Here is a 25,460-nt window from a genome sequence, read left to right as displayed (position 1 = left end):
CAAGCTCTGTTCGGTGTGGGGTTGCAATAATGGGTGGGGTGGGGGGGATGTATGTGCTTGCTGGACCAGCCTGAGTCCATCACCTTGCTGGAGGCCATGGGCGGGGGGTTAGTCAATTTATAGGGCCATGGGAGCCGCCCCAGCCCCTAGTGTGCCCATAATCTGCCATCTTGGTCTTAAACTCCCAGGCTGCACCTCCTCTCTCCTGACCAGGAGCTTTCCTGCAACTTCACCGGTAAGCAGTTTAACCTTTGACCTAAAGAGGGGCATCATCAAACAGACCTAAACAACAATGCTTGACTATTTCTATCTTCATCTCACAAATACTGTCAATTTATTACATAGAGAATTCTCTACGATTTCAGTTTTTCATTTAGATGGCTTATTATGACCCCCTAAGCCATTAATACTCCTCTATCACATAACTTTTGACAGATTATATGTCATTTCTCAAAGGACTGAGGACAGAACGCATTTAGTACTAATGAAGATTAGACTTTACTCAATTATACAAGAATGTTATGTAAACTAGTTTTTATCCAGAGCTACCACCACACTTAGTTTTGGGTTTTGAAGGCGAGCCAATGGTGTCATTTGAATATAAAGCAGATTTCCTCTGATGTGGTGCTCGATTTTACCCCACTCACTCTTCTTTTGCCTCTTATGATTCAATGTGGAGCAAATTTAATGCTCTATTTGTAGTTTATCCCATGGGCCATTTTACAGTCGGGTTGGTAGGTAAAGGCATGATGGTTATCATTTTGTGTTGCACACAAACATTAAAAGCATATATTGCAAGCCTCGTTATTATTTTTTGGTTTGATGTCAGACTGTATTTTGCATGGAGAGCATCTGCGCTAAATGAAAACAATTGACAATGAGGTGAAACATGTTCTTCATTGTCTGCATTGCCCCTAATCCAGACAGTATAACCCCACTGTTTGCTTTTCCCTGGCAGCTCCCTTAAACGTTCTGCCACTGCTGCAGTCCAACCCTAATAATGTCAGATTAAGCCCTGCACAACTGTCCATCTGACATGAGGGCTGGATTTGTGCTGGATTGGAAAATCTGGATGGGATGCTTCCAAAGCTCTGTAATTCTAATTCTGCACATACACACACATCCACACAGAGAAGCAGATTAAAAAGCAGAGGAACAGAGGGGTTGGAGAGGATATGCATGTCACAGTAGTGTGTTTGCTGGGGTTGTGTGCATGTCTAAGTGTGTGTGTGTTTGGTTTGACCTCTACTTCTTTGAGATGCATCAAGCTCAAAAAGTTCCTCAACTGTCCTGACTGAGTCCCTCATTGCTGCACATGAGAAAACCCTCACAGCTGTGTTTTTAATCCAAGAAAAGCATTATTTGAACATGCAGCCGGGTTATTCTTGTGTCAATTGTTATCAACAATGACAAAGACAATAGCTCGGTGGATTTTGGGGGTGCTCGACCCTCCCCTGGGACACACGAGCGCCCTGGAGGCTACAGCACTGATTCAGGCCACCTCATCCCCAGACATGCCCCCACGATGCCCGCGTGCCTCACTGGGCATGCCCCCCTTTTGTTGCATCTGAGGGAAGGAGGGGGGCGCTGATGGGGAGGTGGGTGATGGTCACCCAGATTACACCTCATCATTCGGCCTATTTACACTTGACACCAAACAGTATGGCAAACACAGTATCGCACCGCAGCAACTTAAACCGTGCTCATTGAGGATGCCGGGCGGTTTCATTTCATCATATAATTCCGAGAAGTGTCACGTGTTCCTCTGGTCGCTCATGTGACCTGCTGGTTCGGACCAATCGGGAGGCGCGGTTTGTCCTGGGCAGAGCAAAAGGAAGAGGGGAAAAAAAATATTTTCCCTTTGCGATTTTTAATCTTGCAACGCTCAAAGTGGTCATCGTCTACTGTGTCCTGCGCTACATAAAGGTAAACTCTCTCTTTGTGGCTCTTATGGAGAATCTTTTGGTAAAGCCTAGGGCACAGTGTGCTTTAGAATTTTTTCCTAGGATGCTAGTATTGAAATGCATGATTTAATTTTTTAATTTTTTGAGGAAAAATGATAATCGAGTCGTGTACATGGTTTCTGGACTTTCAAAAGCATTAAAACTTGGATGAAATCCAGGTCAACGTTGAGTTGGGTAACAACATCAATAATTAATTAACTTGATAACTTATCCACAGTCAAGAATAATCATTTTCCTGGTAATGAGCTGTGACACAGTACGACTTATTGACTCGTTATCTAATTCACTTATTTGAAGAGGATCAAGTTAACATTTTCAGAAGTTACCCTCAGTGCACCCCAATAAGGTGATGGCACACAGGGTGGAAATATTTGGGTTTTCCCCAGAGAGTAGTCAATTTTATGGTCAGTCGACTTTGCTTCCAACGGGCTCTTGATTACCATTGTTTGGGTGTTCATTGTCTTGGGTTACATTCAAGCGTGAGCGATTTTATTGTTGAACAATTAGCAGGAAATGCGGAACATGAAACAAACGAATTGTAACTGGAAGAACTGCTGTTAACTATGAAGCTGGACTGACCTTTTTCACTGCAGGAACCATAACGTAACATGATCGTCAGTGGAATTGATACATCAGTTCCTCCCCGAGATCATTATTCCAATTATCGTCACACTGATATTAGCGCTGCTGATGGCCTTATTCTCGGCTAGTCATAGACCAAAAATGTCATTCGTCATTAGCTCAAAAGCTAAGCACTGATTTTGATTTGGAGTACGTCGATGAATAACTCCTTTGTTTGGGTAAAAGAGCTTGTGAGCTCATCAGTGAAAGTCTCGTATTCTTACAAATTTATGTTCCTGCTGTAGGAGACAACACTAAAATAGAGCAATGGCTGAAAAGGGTGGGAAAGGCATGACAGCAACAATCAGCCAAAAGAGGGAAAGCAGAGAAAAGGGGGTACACTCTCGACCCGTTCTGCATGAGTGCTCTGTGAAAGCTGCACGTATGGAAGCCATGACTTTGTGACAAGCAGTGATCTCACATTACAAATTGTGGCAAATCTAAAATGGCCGACTTAACGCTCAGCTCTTAGCACTGCATTCACAGCACAACATGGTGTGCCTGCACTGTAAAGCCTGTTACACTGCGCTCACTGAACCCCCCCCCCCCCCCCCCCCCCGCCCCTCCCACACTGGGACTATTTGAAGCGAACACGCAGTACTCCGCGAGACACTTTTAATGCTACTTGGTGATAGTTGGTCCTCGTGTCTTCTTTGCTCGTTGCTTTCTCTGATTTGACTGGTTGTGGTGAGGATGTGGTGGCCACGGTTTTGATTGTGATTTAGGCTGAGCTATCAGGATGCTGGGCTGCTGATGTGGGCTGACAGCTCTTGAGAGCACTGTCATAGCAGCGTATAGGAAGGCCGACTGGGTGGACGCCCCCCCGCTCCGCCGCACCACGTACAACAAAAGCCTGCGCCAGACGAGACAAGGGCTGCTCATATACCAGTAAACTGAGGGCAAAAAACCTCAGGAGTCAGTGGAACTCCTCTCCATTTCTTCAACTTGATCTGCCAACAGCTACTATTTCTGACAGGAGCAACCATCAACAGCAATTATTTATCATCCTTTTCCCCTGTTCCTCAGAGTCTTCATCCCTGTTGCTTTCCCTGTCACAAACTTTGTTTCCGAGATGGGTTTTTTTTTCCTCCAAATGTGAGTTAAAGCGCCAAACACTCCTGAAAGTGAGATGTTCGTCCATGCAGAACTGAGATGCTTTGAACAGATCCTGTGAAAACATATGGATCAACCAGGTCACCCTCTGTGCTCGCCCTCAGCTGCCCTATATGCACGCTTATATTCCTTTTGCTCACCCTTAATTGCAGCACAACAACATATTGGCTGCATTACAAGTAAACCTGTTCTCTTGGTTGAGTAAATTAGCTGCCAGATTTGCAGCTGAGTACATCTGCAGTTCAATTTTGCTGCATACCTGCATACCTCTCAGTCCTCTTCTAACAACAAGGGCAAGAAAACAGTCTGCAATACTTGCTTTGGAATTTACAATGCAACAACACAGTAAAATATATGTAATACCATATGTATGCATAGGGCAACATGGATAAAATAACTACTATTTTCATTGGTACTCAATTTGATTATTTGTTTGGTCCATGAAATCATCATATCCTCAAACTGGAGAAGCTGCTTTGGTAATTTCCTGTCTATTGACGAATCGTTGCAGCTCTATGTGGTGGTCGATCCCAAGAACAGCTACCCACACTAATGGTTCAGTTGTACGCCAGTGGGGATGGGGGAAAATATTTTAAGTTTTAAGTTGTTTTCATTGATGAAGAATGTCTCAAAAGGAGCTTTTGTTTGCAGAGAAACAGTGATGACTATTAAAAAGCTCCTTCACATTGCTAAAAAAATGAAATGTTCAGTCCCAAAAGGCAGAAATAGAATCATGAACTTTAACTGTGCATAGCTGTGCAGTTTGCCGTGCCCCTTCACCTTCAAACTGACCTTGCTTTGCTCTGCATTTAATCAAAATGGGCCCTCTTGAACTTTCAAAGTCACCAGGCGTCTTTGAAAAGCAGCCATTTGCCAAAAAGGACATGAACTCTGACAAAAACAGTGACAGTTAAAAGACTTAACTAAAAGCAAAACCCCCAAAAAAAAAAACCTTAAACTCCTTTGAGAGGTTAATTAGATTCCTTACATATCCATTTTTAAAAGCCAGAGTGAGAAAACACAGATTTGGGAATGCAACTAAGTAAAAAGCTGTAAAGGTCAAAGAGCTCAGATGAGGACACCCCCGTCCACAGCATCTGAAATACAGTGAAACGTGGTTTTGGATTCATTAGGACTATTTTTAAGACTAAGTCTGCTTCGAACAGGAAGTATTCCTGCACCGGCATTCCTCTTTTACCCCCGATTTTGACTCATCTCCTCATGTAAACATCACAACACATGAGAAGTAAAGAGCATGGCAACCAGTGAACCTCTCGGATACATACTTCACACTCTTATGTCATATTTTCAAGCTGAGGATGCTGAAAAGACGAGCAGGCAGCAGGTTTTTTTTTTTACTGCAAAACACCATTATTCCCCCAAAGAGACGACCCTGTCACTTTAAATTCATTATCTCAAAAATGAAAAACTCTTCATTTCCAGAAACCTCCGCCTCTGCAGCTTTCAGCTCAGTCCCTGGTGAACAGTGACGAAGGGTTTTATATCAAAACGTCATAATGACATATCTGTAGATGCATGGATTAGGATGAACAGATGACAGGAGCTTGGCCTAGATTAGACTGCAGGCCGTCCATTTAATGATTTTCTTTATGTGATTTCAAATGTCTCTTTCTCTCTCTCTCTCTCTGTCTATCAGGTACTCTATCAACAGTAACTGCATCTCTGTGTCACTGTTATTTTAAGAAGGGCAACATGCAGTAAAGTGCTCAGTTAGCCTTCTATTTAAAAATAACTAAACTAATACAATGCTTTTTTTCTTAGATTTTATTTAATGGGTTTGAGTCTATAGTTTTCCATCGTTTGTTTCTTGGTTTCAGTTGATAGTTTTAATTTGTCTAAATTTACCCAGATGAGGATAAACTGAACAGAAATGTTCATATTTAGTGATTATTATCAGAATGAAGGATCCAATATTTGTAGTTTCAGTCCAAAAATACAGAAACGCGATGCTCAGCTTGAGCAGTAGATGTATTTGCAAATGCCCCTGAGTGTGAATTCATGAATAAAATACACAACTCATACACAGGGCGGAGGTGACAGTGACTTTATCTGTCATTTACTGCTTTAAATTCAAAGCAGCAACAGCTTCTGAATTCATTAACCTACATTTCGGTGTTAGATTTGTTTTTTGAGTGCGTTAGGTTTCAGGGTTCAGCTAGAATCTATTAGAAAAATGGCTTAAAACTGAAGTCATTGGGCAGAAATAATAATTTCGCTCTTTCAAAACCTGCTGAAAGAGAAAAAGAAAAATCTCTGTCCGAGCTCAGAGGACACCGGACAGAGTGAGGCGGACCGTGTCAGATGGGCCAAAGTGAGTTGATGGTCACTTAACTGTGCAGCAGCTCTCAGCCTGGAGTTCAGACAGAGGCGTCCAGTTTAATATGCAGAGTGCTGTAATGAGATGCCTCCATATCTGTAGCCACCACTGCCTCCTTCCTGTCAGAGCCAAGAGAGAAAGAAGGCAGATAAAAACATGTCATCAATACTTTTTTATGCCTTTAAACAGCGATACACTCTAAAAAAATAAGGTATGAAATGGACAAGTTCATTTACGATCAATAACCAGCAAAGCATTGTAAAAAATGTACTTTCACATGTCAGGTATGTCTGCCCCTTTCTCATCCATTTGCTTGTGTTTTCCCATCATTTACACACCACTGGCTCTGCATGAGAGCAGCATCTTCTCATTGTTAGCCGCACATAAAGAGAGACCCGAGATTCAAGTTTTTTAAGAGCAATGCACAAGTCTTTTCTGTGGCGAGCGCCGAGCAGACGCAGGGAGAGATGGGAGGCGAGGGGGGGAGGTGGGGGAGCCATTTTGTGCACTGCGTTGTCCAGCCGAGCGTAAAGCGTGATTAATTCAATAGCCGCCATAGAGGAGGAGGCTAGCAGCACTGCAACACCGAGCATGACCCACTTTCCCCATCAGATGTCATGAAAAATTCCCGTTCATCCCTCTCTGTGTTTCTCATTCCCCCTTCTCCAACTTCCTGCCTGATTAACAAAGAGACACAAGAGGAAAATTACAGAATCAATGCATGTGCAATATGTCTGAACTGATCGCAAGTGGCCACGGAGCGGGGAGGTTACACCAAAACATGCAGATTTTTGAAGATTTTATGAGGATGTTTTCAGCTTTTAGGAGTAAGAAATCAACAAAACTGCCTCTTTTGCTGGAAGGTTTTAGCCCATTGGGGCAAATGATTCATGGGGCCTTGACCTAATTCTATTATGCTACAGGATGTATGAGCAAAATACTGTCTGGGAGGACGACTATTCAAAACGCAGCTCTTAACGCTGACCTCGATCATCTCTGAGGTCCAACAGACTCGTATTTGTTGACCTGAATCTACAGCAGAGTATCCCCGTGTCTTAATCATGGGGAAGGAGGCTCTTTGAAGATGTGTTTTTTTAGGGGCACGAGTAGAGGGAGGAAGGAGGTTTTTTAAAAGCATGTGCAGAATACAAATGTAGCGAGATATTATTACTAACTTTCAAAAAGAAGTAGGAGTGAAACACTTCTTAAAGCACTTCTTTGCCTCAATTTGTCTTGACAGGGGATACCATCAACGTTAGCTTGAATCCCATCGTCAATCTTGGGAGGTTTTTTTCTGCCGCCCCCCCCTCCCTCCTGCCCCTGGAGAGGACCTACACCGCTGGCTTGGGTCTTAAACCCGGATTAAGGCTTTTTATGTAATCTGGTCTCCTCTGGGAGATTGGAGAGACAGCTGGCAACAGAATCCCTGTCCCTTATCTCTCGAACCTCCGCTGGCCTCCGACCAGCACATCCCTCAGCTCTGCCTCTGCATGCAGCATAGATTAGAGGAGCGACGATCTCTGGAGCCAGAAATGATTCCTTTTCAACATATGTGTGGGTCCAGTTTAAAACCACAAACACTGAAACAACCCCCAATATGTTACAAACACATATCAACTACAGCTTCAGTGATTAATCGATTAATACATCGATTGAGCAACAGGCAACCAAAAACTATCATTGCATTTATTTTTGTCTCCGTTTAGCACCTTTTACACTGTTGTCGCCCCACATGCAAGGTGCCTTCCTTTCAGCATGAACTCAGCTGCAAGCCTGACTCATCATTTTGTCAATTTAACAAAGTATAAAGCTGCCAGGAAGCAAAATACAAGAGAAAAATATAAAAATGTCCCAATCTGTAGTGACAATCAAAGTATTAATATAATTTTACAACTATACACTAATAGTCATTTTATAGAAACTTGATTTGTGCCTTTTACGTTGAAAAAAAAAGAAGAATAATTTAAAGTTTTTAAATGTATAAAACTAAACTATAATATCAATGAACACAGTAGATACTGTGTGTCTGTTACCGTGAATAAAACATGCTCAGTGTATTCACAGATAAATGGAGGAACTTTTTTTTTTGAAACAAAACTTTGTGTTCCAGCCTCTTAAATATGAATATTGGATGGTTTTCTTCGCCTTAAATTGAAAAACACTGTGTTTTTGGACAAAACGTGACCTCTGAAGACGTCACCTCGCACTCAGTATTTGATAATATTACTATACTATTCATATTTAAGTAAAACCTTCAGAAAATTAGGATCCTGAAAGTGATCTGCTTTTCCTTTAAAGGTCCATTACACTTCAGGAAAATACTTAATAACTCCACATGTAACGTGGTTTGAAGAAACTGAACATACACTGTAGCTCACATTCACTTGTTGCTCTGCAAAGATACAAATGCTAAAATACTTAATAACAAGAAAATAATGAGTAAAAAAAAAGGAGGATATTCCTCAGGTCCAGACCCTTAAACTATCATCACCTGTCTCACAGTTCCACCATAGACCAACACAGCACTGAGCCACCAGTCAGTGAAAGATGTATACGTTTGTGTGCAGCTCTGTAGCAAACATGATCACCGGTGAGGCTCCCAGTGCGTTGGTGATGACCGCTGAAACACATCAACGTGGTGACAGCAAGGTCAAACCACATGATAGGTGTGTTTTGTGTAAGCACAACTCAGACTGCATCTGAGTTTTAATCAATATACAACTGGGCCGCCTGATTAAATACACACGGCAGGTCGTGTTATAATTTTGTGCTTAATGAGCTTCATTCGTTTTAATCATCTCATGGATTTTAAAGACTCTTTTTTTCTTTTCAGTCAGAAAACAAAAACTGCAAATTAACAATTACACAGAGGAGGGAGGGAAAGGAAGTGATAAATGAGACTGCAAATATATTTTTTCCATTTCCACATAGCAACAATAACTCTGATTGGCAGACAGTGACATTACCTGTCTCTTCAGTCAAGGTCAACTGCTCCAGGAGCTTTTCTGTCCACAAATGATCTTTCAGCCGGCTGCAATACAGATCTATAAAAAGAAAAAAAACATTATTCAACTCATATTTAGTGGTTTATATGTTTCCCGCCATATGTTTAATCGTTTTATCAAACTCAAACCGTAGAAACATGTAGTTTAGGATTAGATGTGAAGGTTTAATCAGCTTTTTGAGCCAAATAGTGTAAAATATCAAATAAAATCATCAGTATGTTTTACTATTCTTGCTCCTTTATGATTGCCTGCATCTCTATTTACATATTACACAACAGAAACAGGAAGTATCTAATATTAATTCCTTACAATTCACATTTTTGGGGCCAATTTTCCAATTGATCAGAAGCTTATTTAATCAAAATCTGTATTACTTTTATTTACATTCATCTTTTTATAATTTGAGGGACTCATAATCTATTATCATTATTTCAATTTAAAAGAACTGAATGACTTCAGTTTCACACTATAATGTGCTTCCCTTCTAATATAAGAGGATTATAATATATTTGAATTGAGTCACAATCGTTCACATTTTGGGATTTTTGTCATCATTTAGAGCCACATTAAAATCATCCGGCCCTGATCCAGTCAGGGAGTCAGATTACAGACTGGAGCGCCCTCTTGTGGTCACTCTGGGGCCTTGCTTGACTCATTACATCACTTGTCAGGCAGAATTTAGAGGGGTTCCAGCTGAAAGGGGCTTGATAAAAATAAATATGGCGCTCGACGTTCGGTGGCTCATCTCGTGACTGAGGAGACATATGCTGACCTACATTTCTATGGCTTTTATCGCAAACGGCCGTGTGCTGCATGTGAGCTGAAATGAGAGTCCATTACATCTTTGGATGTATTGTATATAATCATTATTACAGTCATTATCATATTGTCTTTTTCCCTTGGGGCAAAAATGAAATGCTGGCCTCAATTAACCCATCTTCTCCCTCTTTCTGTGCTTTTCTTTACTGAAACACTTCCCAGGTCCAAATAAAAGATACATTTAGAGATAATTTATACAAAAAAAACAATAATTAATTCACGTACTAACAACAACAGCTGACTCCTCTGCTCCACTGTTGTCCAAAAACACATCAGTGAGCCACACTATTGCACTGGGTGACATGTTCCTTCATTACAATAAAACACACATACTGTAGTTCATTCTGACTCTCTCTCTCACTCACACACACACACACACACACACACACATACACACACACACACACACACTATCACCACAGCTTAATTCCCCAACAAATCCAGGTTTTACTCTTGTTTGAGTAACGCTCACTAAAACTACAGTGTCCAGCTGTTTCCCAAAATGGTTGAGCCTTTTTTTTTTTTTCTTTTTTATGGATGAGAGTACATTTATAATCTGTGTGTAAAGATTTAGGTCTTCTGTGGGAACAAACAGGCTGTGGGTTCAGCGCCACAGACAGTGTAGGGAAGTCTGAAAGTACTGCGAGACGGCCTGACGCACCGTTGTTTTTGTTTTTCATAGAATATAAGAAGCCTGAAATGTTTTTTCTCTACGTTTATACTGTGCTTTTTTTATGAATTGAGCACAAATTACACATTAAACCAGGAGCTTTCGGGGACCATGGGTAATCTACCTTTATATGAATCCCTTTTTCTTCCATTTGTCAAACAAGCATCTCTTTATTCACACTTTTCTCCAATCAGCTTAAAGTGAATACCAACATTAAACTATCCAGATAAAGTACTACACTGTATTTTCATTTCATTACGCATGAATTCAACTAAAATGCCTTTGTCTCAGTCTGAGAACATTAAAACCGATTCCACGCTTCAGTCCCTGCTCACTCTCTGCTCGGCCGAACCTCATCAGCTGTGTCTTTATTTATTTTATTTTATTTTTCTTGTATCTGGCAGGTGACCGGTTGGCCGACTCCACCATCACACTCGCGTTGGCCCTTGAACTCCTCTCTCTCGTGACCACGCCCCTTATTCCTCTACATCCAATCCCGACATGGAGCCCATCAAGGTCCAATCAGAAGGTGGACTGAATGTGACCCTCACCATCAGGCTGCTGATGCACGGCAAGGTATCACAAAAAAAAAAAAAAAAAAAAAAAATGGATTCAATTTTCCTTCTTTAATTATCTGTCAAAAAAAAAAAAGAAAATAGCTGATTTCAAGGGTCCCTGTGGCACAAATACACATAACAATGTTTCTGTGTTTCTGCAGGAGGTTGGAAGCATCATAGGAAAGGTATTTATCACCAACACAACAAGCAGACCATGTAAAGCATCATAACGCCTGCAGGAAATACACTAAGCATCTCAATATTGTTCCTTTTCTTTGCTTCCAGAAAGGAGAGACTGTGAAGAAAATGCGCGAAGACGTGAGTTCAACTTTTCAGCAAATATTCTAGCATTCTTAACACTCTGGGCTCTTAATCAAATATTGTTTTGCCCTTTGCTTTCATAGAGCGGAGCCCGTATCAACATCTCAGAGGGGAACTGCCCTGAACGGATAGTCACCATCACCGGGCCGACAGATGCTATTTTCAAGGCCTTTGCCATGATAGCCTACAAGTTTGAGGAGGTATTGTTGTGTATAATCTAAACTCTACAAAGGCTGTTTTTGAAGTTGCATTTACTTAAATAAAACCAGTCATACCACACTGTAGAAATACTCCGTTACAATTAAAGTTCCTACATTTTAAATGTTGCAACATGCAGGAAAATGCTTGTTTGGTCCAACCAACAGCCTAAATCTCATAATTATTGAAATTAATTAGAACAAACGCGAAGAAAAAGAAGACAATTCTCACATTTGAGAAGCTGGAATAATGACAAATTTGGTATTTTTACGTGAAAAATGACTTGACCAATAATGACAACATTTGCAGACTAATCAACCTATCATTTCAGCTCTACTTGTTGTAAGGCAGAGTGGTTCAAAACATATTTTCTCATGTGTTTCATCTGCAAAAATCTGCATCTTTTCAAGGAAATCACATCTGTAGTTAAGTGAAGTACTTGAGTAAACGCACTTAGTTACATTCCACCAGCGCTGTGCATGAGCGTGTGCACTGACTCATTTCCAAATGGAATACAAAGCAGAGTTGGCCCAGTTATGTGGGACAGAAATGTGCTGATCTAACCTTGCAGCACCCTTTGAAAGTGGGCCAGTGCTGTGTTTGAATTGGGTGTCTTATCAGCCGGACCGAGTCAAACTGTCTCCACAACACTGCAGATTAACCTGTGCAGAGAATGAGTATGAGCCAATGTGTGTGTGTGTGTGTGTGTGTGTGTGTGTGTGTGTGTGTGTGCGTGTGTTTATTTTCATGAAACAAAAAAGTAACCGTGCATTAATAATTTAAGAAAGTCTACTTTTCACTTCAAAAATCAACATGTAACACACATGTAATTTGCCCAAATCCTCCAATAAAATTGTGCCAAAAGGAAGTATGGGCAATGAAGTCAAAAAAGATAAGGTAAAAATGATGGTAAAAAATGACCATGCTGCCTGCAGAATGTAACAGTGCAACCTGAAGTACAGCGTAGATACATCTACATTGCTGCTGAAATATTTAAACTGCCACATTATTTTTACTCTGCTATTTCAAGGCAGTTCTGTGCTACAACATTTCAAATATCTCTGTTTCTTCTAGCAATGCAGGATAAATGCATGAAAGTGGATTTCTACAAAGCCACCGGTAACATGTTGTGAAGGACACAGTATTTATCTGATATTAGCTGGTCTCTGCTCCTCCTCAGGATATAATCAATTCCATGAGCAACAGTCCAGCCACCAGTAAACCCCCTGTAACCCTGAGGCTTGTCGTCCCAGCCAGCCAGTGTGGCTCCCTCATTGGCAAAGGAGGCTCCAAAATCAAAGAAATGAGAGAGGTAGAGTATATAGACACATACATTCTTCATTTGCAGCATACATCCTGAACTTGCTCTGTCTTCTTCTATCCTAGTCACCTCTATAAATACAATATGAATTAAACTTTTACCAGATATTAAAGTAAATGCTCCAGTTATACTGGTTTTGGAGGGTTTTCACTGTCTAAATTTATCCTTCATACAGTTCTCATGTAATCTTTCTAAAGCCCACACTTATTATTATACTTATACTTATTCATATAGTTTCCATTTAAGCTTTAAGTGCTGCATAGTCCTGCAACGTGTAAATCTTATTTTGCTGCTCTTTTTTTTAACTCTGTTTCAAGTTGATTAAAAAAAAAAAGAAGCAAAGAAGAATCACTCCCCACATGATTTCTTGTATTTTTACGTTTCCTTCTTACCTCCAGTCCACGGGAGCCCAGGTCCAGGTTGCAGGTGACATGCTCCCCAACTCCACCGAGAGAGCAGTGACGATCTCAGGGGCCCCAGAAGCCATCATCCAGTGTGTCAAACAGATATGTGTGGTGATGCTTGAGGTACAGTATGGAAGGGAGGAAAGAATAAAAATTAGGGAGATGAAGGAAACATCATTAACAGCGACCAGATGTTGTGATTGAAACCACTCATATGGAAGAGACAGTATATTTATTTTTAGTTATAATGGTTAAGATTTCAGTTTAATGTGACATTAAACACTTCAGCAGCTAGAACAGCATTTTTTACTTAATCTTTATTTTCTATTTCTGACTGACCAATCAATTTCAAAATCTTTTCAAAATATTTCCTAACCTCCATTATATAGTTTTTTCGACAATAAAAAAAACTACATAATAAATATGTGTTTCAATACAATGAAAATATAATAGCATAAGTCACTGCAGTGTAAGACAGGTTGTTGAGGAGGCAGGTCAAATTGAATTTAAATTAATGTGAAAATCCGACAAGCTTCACATTAAGTGTGAGTCTCTCTAGATTACCAATTCATCACCCAGGGAATGGCAGACCTGCCACTCACAATTAAAGCCTGTACAAAGAGAGGTAATTACTGCATATATTACACTGATGAAAATGAAAATCTTAAGGATCATAGCTTTAACACAGCTCTGAGTTTGATCTGCTGTATTGACCGCTCTCTGATGATAAAGCATGGCCTATTTCTGTGTTATTTACTGCTACTGTCTGATGCATCTGTTTGATTTTGTGTCTTGATGATTTAAGTTTGCAAATCTGCCCATCACTGTACTGCTGCTAACACATTTCTCTTGTCCAATAGCTAAAAAAAAATATAGAAGAAAGTGCTCGTGAGAGCGAGCAGGTGCCCTTCTCCTGCAGTTATGCCTAGAGGGTCAGGAGAAAAGTCAAAATAATCAGCTTGAGTGTTGAGCTTTTGGCTGAATTTTATTTACAATATTACTATGTTTCTGCTTGAGTCCGATTCATTGATGAGCGCTCACTGCTGTTACACACACTCCGATGGAGGCTTACTGCCAGGACATGTCGGAAGATTTGTCAAGCCATTGATTGTAAATAAAATTCCCCCCAAAGATCAATACACAAGGTGCTTATTTTGCTGTTCTTGACCTCTAGAGAGCTGCTTTTTTTTCTCCCCTGGATCAGTTTCTGCAAAATATAGACATTGGAGAAACAATCACTACGAGCTTGTAGCTCAATGTCCCCATTAGAATAAAAGGGCTACACACTTCATAGTTGTCTCTCTTTTTCATGCACCATTAATTTTAACTATCTGCACAGCCAGTTCTCCATTGGGCCTTCATGATGGCACCAGCCATGGATACTAGGAGATATGTGACATGAGTGTAAGTCTCTAGAACATGGACTTAAAAAGATGTTTCAAATACAGTATGTTCAGTCATCATTATCCAGTTGAAAGTGATGTTGCAGGTAAATCCAAGTTTAGTTGTGCACTGAACCACGATTTGGACATTTTATGTCAGCATGAACACACAGTGAAGAGCACTTTTGTTTTGAGTGTCACAGGCCGTCTTCCCTCAGGCACTGTCCCTGCTGGTCTCACTTTATGCAACTTCTTTCTTTCTCTCTGTCTATTTCTTTCTTTCTTTCTGCTCTAACACTCTCACCCCTTCTTCTGTCCCTCACTCTCTCCTCCTTTGCTCTCCTCAGTCCCCACCGAAAGGTGCCACCATTCCCTACCGCCCCAAGCCTGCCTCCACCCCTGTCATTTTTTCAGGTGGCCAGGTAAGAGCAGACCCACTGGGGGCGTCCACAGCCAACCTCAGCCTCTTACTGCAGCACCAGCCACTGCCTGTTAGTGTCGCACCAGGTTTTACTCACTTTTCCTCACTCCCCTACCCCCCCCTCCCCGACCCCCAACTAGCATGAACCCATCACTGCTGTTTACTGTGCCCTCACTGTCATCCATCACCCCAGCCACTCACAGCAGAACTGGGATAAATGACAAGAGTCTTTAAGTCTGGTGTCAGTTCATGTTACTCTGTGTCAGAGGATCCATGTTGTTTGGGAAATTGGCCGACTTACCTTTTAACTGATGAGAACAGAGTAAAGGATCCTGGTGTTCACCATCAACAGTTCTCCGTGTTAAACCTGAATGGACAAAGACAAAAAGACCCTGACTTTAGCTGATCAGCAGTAGACAAGAGGACAAAAGAGAGCAGGCTAGACTGAGGAGGCTAATGGTTAGCAGCAGGCTGTGTGGACAGGTAGATAAATCAGCTGATCTGCAGAGGAAGGAAAACTCAATAGGGACAACTAGTGGACTGAGTGTGAATGACAGGAGACAGAGAAGATATGATGGCCTGATAGTATTGTAAAGTTGGTCAAAAAAGTGCTTGTAGATAAGGATAGATTTAATTAGTCTCTCACGTCAACCCCAATCCACTAAGCTGTCAATTATTTTCTTGATTAATCAGTTAGTGGCTTGGTCAATAAAGTATCACAAAATTGTGAAAAATGCTGGTCATGATTTCCTCAAGTCAAAGATGACGTCTTCAAATAGATTGTTTGGCCAACTGTACAAATCCCAAGACTGACTTTTTTTTTGCACTTTTGCTGATTGATTAATCAATTAATGAACAAATCGCTTCTGCTCTAATTTAATCAGCTGCATTTGAGACAAGAGATTCTTTCGCCTTAACATGCAGTTTTCCTCTTAAGTTTCCCCTTTATTAAACTCCCCCTTAAGTAGCTTTGAGGTGGGGAAAAAAATTACCTTTTGTTTATTTCTTTTAAGTTTACTACAATATAAGACAAAGAAGAGCAGCCGACCCACAATGAAAAGGCTGGGAGCAGATAATTTGGCATTTTGTCAGATAAGTAATTCTAATAATCAACTAATCAAAAACTAGATTCATATGTTGTTCATGTGATTCCCTCAGCTCTATAATTGACTACCATTAACATGGTTCAGGATCATCTATTTACCATGAGGATACGAGTGATCATGACTAAACTGATATTCTCATCAATGAACAGGGAATTTTTATATTTCCATTAAATTGTATTGAATTTCAACTTCTGGGAAATACTGGGACAGGCAACTAAATATCTAAATCTGGAGGTCTATTGTTTGTTTTTTAACGTAAGAAATTGCTAGATTCACTGATCTGATTCCATATAGAGGCTCCACACGCCATTTTTCTCAGCACAGTGTAGTTGTGGTCCCTGTCTTGGCTGATGATATGAAGTTTAGCTCAGTTCTGACCTCTGTGGCACCTAGAAATGACACATCCAATAGGTCAAATCACATTACTCCTCTCAGGGCCACTCCTCTGGTCCCCCCCCACCCACACCCTCCCTGTTGCCTCCCCACTGTCTGTGTTGTCCCTTATTGATTTAGTTCAACTGGATCTGATTGATGAATAGCAGGAGAACATGACAGGGAGTCTATAGTGCATGACTGTCTTGTAATATGAGTGAAAATATAGCTCAAAAGATTAAAAATAAAACTTGTAGAAATGTCAATTATTGTTATTTTTTGGCCTAATTTTGTTACAGATTCAACAGTTTTACTTTGTCAAAGATTGATTAAATACAGTCCGTTTTATTTGAAGCCAATATTTTTGTGTTCTTGTTCCGATGATGTAACGAGATGACAATAAGCTCTTCTCCTCATGTTTGCAGGCTTATACCATTCAAGGACAGTACGCCATCCCTCATCCAGATGTGAGTGCTAACCCCACGAGGCAGTCCACACTGCACTCCCCATAACTCTGTCTCGCTGTATCCAAATTTCTCTCTCATCTCTCTCTTTGAGTCGCAGGCTCTTTTTGCTCTCTTTCCACCCTTATTAATATTAATTGTTAATATTAATACAGCTTTTTTTCTGATATGTATTTCCTATATCTTCTAACTTTTCTGACTCTTGCCCCCCTGCCCTCTGTTTGGAGTTAAACCTCATGGGGCTTGGCCTGGTGGCAGGTGGTTTCCTTTTGTTTCAACAATCACCCTGAGCCCTGAAATCTACTATATCACAGCAAGCATTATTTTCATTTTTATTCAGCTTCAGAAATGTGAGTTGACAAAAAGCCCTTCATATAAGATTAGAACCAGAAGACAAACAATGACTGAAGTAGTATCATGGATTAAAAAGGCTGCTTCAACTCCTTTGACAAGAATGCTACTTTAACAAAAATGTGTCAACGTAATCACATCTTTACTGTGATTGATTCGTTTAAAACCCCTATCCTCACAGTGATTGTCAAATTACAGCTTCACGAGCTGTGGTAGGTGGTGGTCTTTTTTCCAAAACCAAAAAACACAACAGCAGAAATGTAAGGTGTGTATTTATCCAGTCTAATAAGGTCCAACCTTCACAAGCATCACCCCAGTCTCAGGCCAAGTCCTTTATGAGCTCCTTCTCTTCTTCTGTCCTTTTCTCTCTTTCTCTGAGTCTTCGTCCTTCACCTGTCTGTGTTGTTACTTCTCCTCAGATCCTCTATTTACTCTTGTAGCATTTCGAACACACCTGTACGTGTGTGTGCCTGTGTGTGTGCGTGTCTGTGAGTGTGTGTGTGTGCGCGCGCGTTGTGCGTGAGTGTGTTTTTAACGATGACCTCATAGCTCTGCTGTCCTCCTCCTCCCCCCCTCAGCAGTTGAGCAAGCTCCACCAGTTGGCTATGCAGCAAACCCCCTTTACCCCCCTCGGACAGACCACCCCTGCCTTCCCCGGTACGTACCCACCTACACAACGACCCTCTTTACCAAAGCTCCTTCTCTCGTTTTTACCTGTAGAGACAAAGACATTCTCTTCCTCCTTTTTTTCTCTTTCTCTTCTTTTCCTGTCTCTGTCCTTTCTCTTTTTCTTCTTCTCGTCGTTCTCCTCCTAATAGTCTCTGTGGTGCACTGCCATTGACATGGCCTGCTGGTGGTCTGCTCTTGTTGATGTTGAGGTTTCTCTCGTTCTTTGGTTTTCCCTTAGCATCCTTTATTTAACGATTCAACTGCTTCAGATTGTTTCTTTCTTCAGTTCCAGAGTAGAATTCAAATAGTCGGTTGATAGGTTTTTTACCTAGTATATGTAGGCTCTGCTCAGGGCTGAGCCAGACTTCCCAGTGACACAGAAATGCTACCGGTCAATAGACAGGGAATTAAAAAACTCCAGGACTGCACTTCATCATTGTTACTCACTCCTTAAATGTGCCAAACTCTATTTTATGTCCTCTCCCTTCCCTCCTCTCTCTCTGTCTGCTTCCTGTGTTCAGCAGCAGGTCTGGATGCCAGTAACCAGGCCAGTACTCATGAACTCACCATTCCCAATGATGTGAGTACATTTGTCATAATGTGCAAAATGTCCACTTCTGAATACGACAACTGCTTCTTTTTTGTAAAAAGCTCAATTTTCCCTGACAGAGATTCATTCTAAACAATATTTCAAATGACACTGTGATTCAAAATGAGAGATTTGTCACTCGAAAACTGAGAGGATGGTTTTTGCTGCTGAAATACCGCCACACTCATTCAGCAGTTTTGGTCATTTGTAGCCACTTTGTGCCAATTTGTCATTGCCACTGCAACATACTGTGCTTTCAAAGTAAAAGACTGTTCAGAGTTAACATTATGATAGCAAACCTTTAAGAAAATCCATAAAGGCATATTTACTGACCCTATATTAAAGTCCATTTTAAGAGGAATTAGATTAATGAATTCTTCATTGATTGGTTAAATAAAGAAATCTGCTCCAAAACAACAAAATGAAACAAAGATGAGGCAGAACACGTGTCAGGAACTAACTGCAATCAAAGCCCGAATTCACAAACGTTGTTGGACCACAACGTCAAAAACTGTGGTTTCTTATCTTTCAACATGGCTTCCTGTTGAAGTTTACAGCGATTCAATGTGACAGCAGTTCAGCCGCAACTATTGAGATCTCCTTTTCCCCAGCAGAGATACAGCACAGCCAAAGGCAGCTGGCCGTGTAAAGTGAATGTCCTTAATGGAAAAGACTTGTTGGAGGCAAGAAAGAAGAATTAAAGTTATAGCTGAAAGCTGACAATGCTCACATGCTTCACAGAGAATCCAAGTCCCATCATATCAGAAGTAGCGTTGAATCAAGATGTGTGTATTTATATCTCTTTAATGTATTCTGGCCATCCTAAGACCAATCCCCATTTTCTTCCCAGCTAATAGGCTGCATAATCGGACGCCAGGGAACCAAAATCAACGAGATCCGTCAGATGTCTGGGGCGCAGATCAAAATTGCTAACGCCATGGAAGGGTCATCGGAGCGCCAGATCACCATCACAGGGACCCCCGCCAACATCAGCCTGGCCCAGTACCTCATCAATGCAAGGTCAGTGGCTGTTTGAGTTTGGTGTGAAGTGATCAAATGGAACAAACAGGGGGAAAAGTTAAAGCCCTCGTTCCTCCTTGTGAACATTTTTCACAGTATTGCTCTGACATGGAATTCTCTGTTTTGAAATAGCAAAGTGCCCAATTAGCTGCTCTTAGTTTGCCTGCAAAAGCTCTGGTCTCTTATCTTAATGAGCTTGAAACCTCTTGTCTGTCGGCATTTATCTTTGCTATTCTTTCTTTTTTTATTGCTTTCGACCATTGATGATGTTGCTGCACTCAGACTCTAATAATGTGTTGTGATTTAATATCGCAAAAGCAGCTAATTACAAAGTACTCTCAATGTAGTGAAGTAAAAAGTAAGGTTGGGGTGGCAAACAGTCATGTAATGCGTTACATTTTTCTCATTTAAACCATAAACAGCTTCAAAAACAATGTTTTTAGTTGCATAACCTTACCCATGACTTATAATTCAACATTTTAGAAAGTACAATTATTCGCTCTCTTGCCAAGACTTAGCTGAGAGGACTGAGTTCATGATGTCCCATGTGCAACTGTCTGCATAAAGAGTAAATACAGAAAACAACTCAAAGAAATGGTACAAAATCAGTTAATTTTTGCTGGCGTGTTTGGCCAAATTTGGGGTTAAACTTAGGCTGCTTTGGGGAAAAATGAGCCATTATTGCCTCCTTCTCCAATATCCCTGTTTAGGTTCAGAGACGTGGCGGCCATGTGGAATGACCCATCTTCCATGACCACATCCTGAGATCCCTGACTGGCTCCTCCGTTTGGCCCTTTCCAATGACTGACTACCGCAGACAACCCTGATGAAGCCCTTTGGACTCTGGCTCTGGCTCTCCGAAAACCTCGACCACCTTCCCACCCTGGTTCAAAATTGTTAGTGCATCAGAGAGGGATGGGTGCTCACTTTTATTTCAGAGAGCCAAATTAAACACACACACACACAAAAAAAAGAATTACAAAAAAGAAACTCTCTGTTGATTAGGTTTTTTAGAGAACTGTTGAAGCATGTTGAATGTTTATTAGGAACAACTTGTGTTAATCTTTCTTTCTTCTTTTTCTCTATTGCTTTCTCTTTCTCTCTGTCAGTGCTGCGTCATAGAACATCATTTAAAAGTATAAGAAGTACTAGTAAAAGATTGAACATTTTCGTAGAACGTAGTTATTTGCATATTACAGCTGCTCAGTGATGCTATCGGCAGAGTGTGTGGTGGGATGTAGCCAAATTATCAAATTTTGATAATACATTTTGAAAAGAAAAAAAAATTGGACTGTTCTGCGTTTGTCCTAATTTGCATCTTTGTCTACTTACAAATCCAATCTCTACCCATGACTCTTTGCTGCATCACATGACCCTTTTAAGCCAATGGTATCACTCCTCGAGCCTCCCTTCTCGTGTTAATTTCCTGTATTTACATTATTGCTTATATTGCATGTGTTCAGTGTCGTATCATTGTGTATTTGAGTAAGCCTGTTCAGTGTATGTGTTCCTTCACATGTTATTATTATATCTTTGTGCTCCTGTTCTTTTCCGCAAACTTTTTCAGCATTTTTGGCCATTCACGTCTAGTCCTACTCCCTGCCCAGACGAAAAACTTTCCGCCATAGCCTCCTTCTATCAACACCGATTATTAGTATATAGATGCATGAATGGGAATTAGTGAAAAATCAGTGGTGAAAACACTGACTGAAAATTTAAATGATTGTTTACTAACTTATTATTATTATACTGTATTTGTTTTGTACAAGGACTATTGTGACTTAGCACATTAGTCGACTACGCGGCGCTCATGCAATAGACTATTCAACACTTTACTCTGGACTGCCTCTGATGTGATGGGAGGAATTAGTTGGACTTAAAAGCCAAGTGTTGCGTCCAAACCTTTCTGCTTCCTTCCCTTGTGCCGGAAAGTATTCGCTAGGCTGCTAGCAAAAAAATAAAAAAATAAAAAACTTCTGGGTCCTTGTGGAAGCTTTTGAGAAAAGTCAAAAACAAGGGAAAGAAGCCGAATCTTAACGGCAAAGTGGCCCAAATGTTTGGACGAAGCCGAATGGTATTTTTTGAGCCAAGGAATGTTCAGGGGTTCATTGGGGGGAACCCACGGGGCCTGGGCGGACGTGACCACTCAGTCTCTTTTTCACGATTGTTCATCTTGTCATGTTCTTTTCGTTGTCATACGGTTGATTTGACGCTTTAGGTTTGAATGTCTTTTTATTGTCACGACTATGTCAGCAACTTAATTGTTTTTATTTAAAAAAGGACAGGTTGGATGACAATTCCTGCTTCGCTGGTTTTCAGTAAAACCGGTATGTATTTATTTACGATGTGGTGATGCACATATGACATTTTGTTTGTTGATCATGAAACTTAAGCTAAGTTAGTTTTGTTGTATTGTATTTTATTTGAGAGGGAGGTGTGGATGATATTTGGTACGATTCAGTGTTTCAACCATCCCACGCGTATTCTACTCATGAGGATGCTCTAATACTATTGGACAGCTTGAGTCATCTCATTTCTGAGCTTCAGCTGAGCTCAATTCAGTGTTGACGCATACAAACAGCTGTTGAATGTTATTGTTGAATCACGTTATCTACTGTCCAACACGGCAACATTCTGCATTTTCTTCATACGTACCACTACTTTTGTTTTATTTCCAGTAGCCTATGCTGAGCTAAAAGAAAAAGTTTGACATTTTGAGAAATATGTCGATTTGCTTTCTTGCTGAGTCTCAGACAAGACATTTGATACCAAACTCATGTCTGTACACTAAATACAAAGCTACCGCCATCAGCCAGCTAACTTAGCTTAGCATAAAGACTGGATATACAGCTAGAGCAAATACACATATTTGCAGAAATGTCAAATTTTTCTTTTAAGTTTGGCTCTTAAGCGCTTTGATGACATAAATGTGATTATGTAAATGGACCAAATGCTGTATCAATATACTGAAGGACGCATAGTCAGTGATTATTCTGCAATAATTCTTACATTTTGATGTGAACTCAAGTAGTAGTGCTAGCATTGACATTATGGATTTGTGTTTATTTTATTTTCAGTTGTCATAGCTTGTACTTCAGTGGAAATGTTTGTCAAATGAACAAGCTGAAATTCTGTTTTTTGGCAAACTTGCTTTTTAGAGCAGTTAGCTAATACCTAAGAGGGCATTCTTTCCGAATTACCCACATACTGTAACAGTGAAGAACATCCTCAAGGGTATTATGGCTTTTATACAACAGTTATCAGTGCATGTGTACCATTGAAATGTTTGCTTAAAACATGGATAATCAAGGATTGCTAATGGTTAATAGCACGTGCATTTGACAAATTATTGTTGTGTAATTTGAATTTGATTGCTAAGCAGGAATATTGAGTTGTAAGTGATGGCAGTGTGATTTCAATAACATCAATATTCATGTGTTACTCAGTGTTTGAAAACTGTATTTACATTTGTGTATATGCCTGAGTATACTACGACTTTGAAACAAACTGCAACTAATGCAATAATAGGGTGCAATGTGCAATTATTTATTCAGTTATTTAGTTATTAGCATAGATAACAGGAGAGCTGTGTAGCTTGTTGAAAAAAGCTTTTTTGAAATTTTACCACTATCCATGTGGCAGCAACAGCAGGAAAAAAAGAATGACTAGACATTTTTTTTTTGTTTTTTTTCAGCTTTCGTTTGTGTGTCTTGCAGTTTGGGGAAAAAAGTGATAGAACTTTGTAACTATTTTTGATTGATTTATTTGCTATGTGCAGATCTATATTAGTTGTGAGTAATTACATAGGTTTTAATTTCAAAGTGTTGGTAAGTATAAAAACAAATAAACTTTCATTTTTTCTTTCTGTGACTTGTTTTTCTCTGGTGTCTCTTTGCTGCCTCTTACACAAAATGACTGACTTCAGATCATTTCTCAACCATCTATGTGCACACATTAAAACCTGATGAACCATCAGCTGACAAGGGCCTATGTCGAGCAAAATCCCCTTAGGGAGTTTTTGATACTTATTGAATACGGCTAATTATTGTATGGCAAAGTGATTATGGTAATTTGGATGATGAGGTTTAAATGGGAATCTCATCTATCCTTTTTAAAAGATTGTTGTGCGATTTCAGTGGAACAAACATTAAAATCTGATTGAAAAAGGCAATTAAATATTACAAATTATACAATTAAGAGCTGATGCTTGCTTATTGTTTTGATGCAGTGGTTGTCAAAGAAGGGTTTGGGGACCTTGTGAGGTCTAATAGGACTTTTATAGAGATTCGCAGCATAATGAGAAATAACTAAAATTATTACAACTAACTATTTTTAATTTGTCCTAATTGGAGAAGCACTTAAGAATATTATTGAAATCAAAGGTTCCCTTTTCTCCACTAGTATTCCTGCAGCTACAGTACAGACAGTTAGATAATTCAATAATAAATCAATGACCAAACTAGTCCTCTCATATGAGGTTCTCCTGGGATCTTGTCAAACTGTCAAGATGTATTTGCCATAAAATGTTCCTGTATTAAACTCTGAAACTGTAGATCTAAGTAGTGACTCTAACTCCAAAACCTTCATCCAATTAGTGCAGATCCCTCACTCTTTACTATTATTTTGCACATCAAACCAATTTACAGGGAATTTCCCTGTCAAATATCCTCCGCCGCAAAATAACGTATGAGGGGCCATTACTTCTGTCTGTTGTCGAAAATCTAAAATCTAAAATCAGACAACAGACAGAGGGTAGGATCGCTCCCCTCTGCAGTGAAAGGCACAGAGTCATTTTACCATCTTGATATGAGCTGGCTCGTCTGCAAACTGCTCTGCCAGACCGCAGTTACCTACCAGGCAGCTCTCAGACAAGCGCTTCAGAGCCGTTTTTCCCTCCAGAACTCTATATTTTGCATTATTAAATTATGCAGCTATGTAGAAACTTTACTTGGATTAGGCCGAAGAAAAATAGATAACTCCAAGAGGCCACTTTCACTTTCTTTATCTCTGCTAATACCACTTAAACCAAGCAGCTGTGGGTATTAAACAGGTGAAAAGTTCATAAACAACACAGGATTTTTTGGAGGATTTTTTAAGCTCAATCACAAGAGATGTTTGCGAAAATAAGCTGGTCTGTGTGTGGAATAGTTCTGAGGCTGAGAAGATCCTCAAGGAGAGGATCATGGTGTCAGGCAGAGCAGTGACACCATGTGTGGTGGCCAGAGTTACACTGAGTTTATTTTAAAAGGACATTGATGGCTTAAAACCGGGCACAAGGTGATTCCAGGAAATGTAGGTTTCGTGCTGGTGAGACGGGACCCCCGCAGTTATAGCAAAACAGAGAAGGGTTCTGGGATTCAAAGGTAGATTAGGGATTTTTTGGTCAGAGCCAAGAAGCTGATAGGTAGGCAGGCTATGATCGTTGGCTGAGGTCCAGCACAGAGCTTTGTGGGCTGCCCCTGCCACTGCCACTCAACAGTCAGGACAAATGTATGCAGTGCAACAATAAACTTAAGCCTCAGCTGCTGTTATTGATAAGAAGAAACCAGTCAGAAGTGCAAATCAGAGATGCAGCAAATTCAGAAAGCTTTGCTGCTGCAGCTGGATGTCTCTATATGTATGGCTCTTGAATTATCATGCTCGCAGGAATGCGTCTCCAGAGTCACAGCACAACTGACGCCAGCATGACGACATAAAATAAAACAACATGAAATAAAAAATCCTTCTTTGACATCTGTCAAACTGTTGACAGGAC

The 25,460-nt window shown here is 40.3% G+C and overlaps 1 protein-coding gene across 3 annotated transcripts; it reads left to right on the top strand.

The window, feature by feature from the left end:
* The first annotated feature begins 191 nt into the window (after positions 1 to 191).
* Positions 192 to 23,528, top strand: LOC111232990 (poly(rC)-binding protein 3-like). 3 transcript variants are annotated; one of them, XM_022760727.1, is made up of 13 exons: positions 192 to 235; positions 10,935 to 11,106; positions 11,249 to 11,272; positions 11,373 to 11,405; positions 11,492 to 11,608; positions 12,787 to 12,918; positions 13,326 to 13,454; positions 15,061 to 15,204; positions 17,038 to 17,079; positions 18,009 to 18,084; positions 18,618 to 18,676; positions 19,536 to 19,705; positions 20,416 to 23,528. In XM_022760727.1, the coding sequence occupies exons 2-13, from the start codon at positions 11,032 to 11,034 to the stop codon at positions 20,468 to 20,470; spliced, it is 1,056 nt and encodes a 351-aa protein (XP_022616448.1). In that variant the 5' UTR covers positions 192 to 235; positions 10,935 to 11,031; the 3' UTR covers positions 20,471 to 23,528. The 3 variants fall into 3 exon arrangements, with proteins under 3 accessions (XP_022616448.1, XP_022616431.1, XP_022616440.1); XM_022760710.1 differs by having other exon boundaries at positions 18,006 to 18,084; XM_022760719.1 differs by lacking the exon at positions 192 to 235 and adding an exon at positions 1,885 to 1,926 and having other exon boundaries at positions 18,006 to 18,084.
* Positions 23,529 to 25,460: the final 1,932 nt, after the last annotated feature.

The sequence above is a fragment of the Seriola dumerili genome, unplaced genomic scaffold, assembly GCF_002260705.1.
Source record: "Seriola dumerili isolate Sdu_G_001 unplaced genomic scaffold, Sdu_1.0 BDQW01000018.1, whole genome shotgun sequence".
Lineage (NCBI taxonomy): Eukaryota > Metazoa > Chordata > Actinopteri > Carangiformes > Carangidae > Seriola > Seriola dumerili.
The sequence above is the reverse complement of the archived record's forward strand: the minus strand, read 5'-3'. Positions and strand labels throughout refer to the sequence as shown.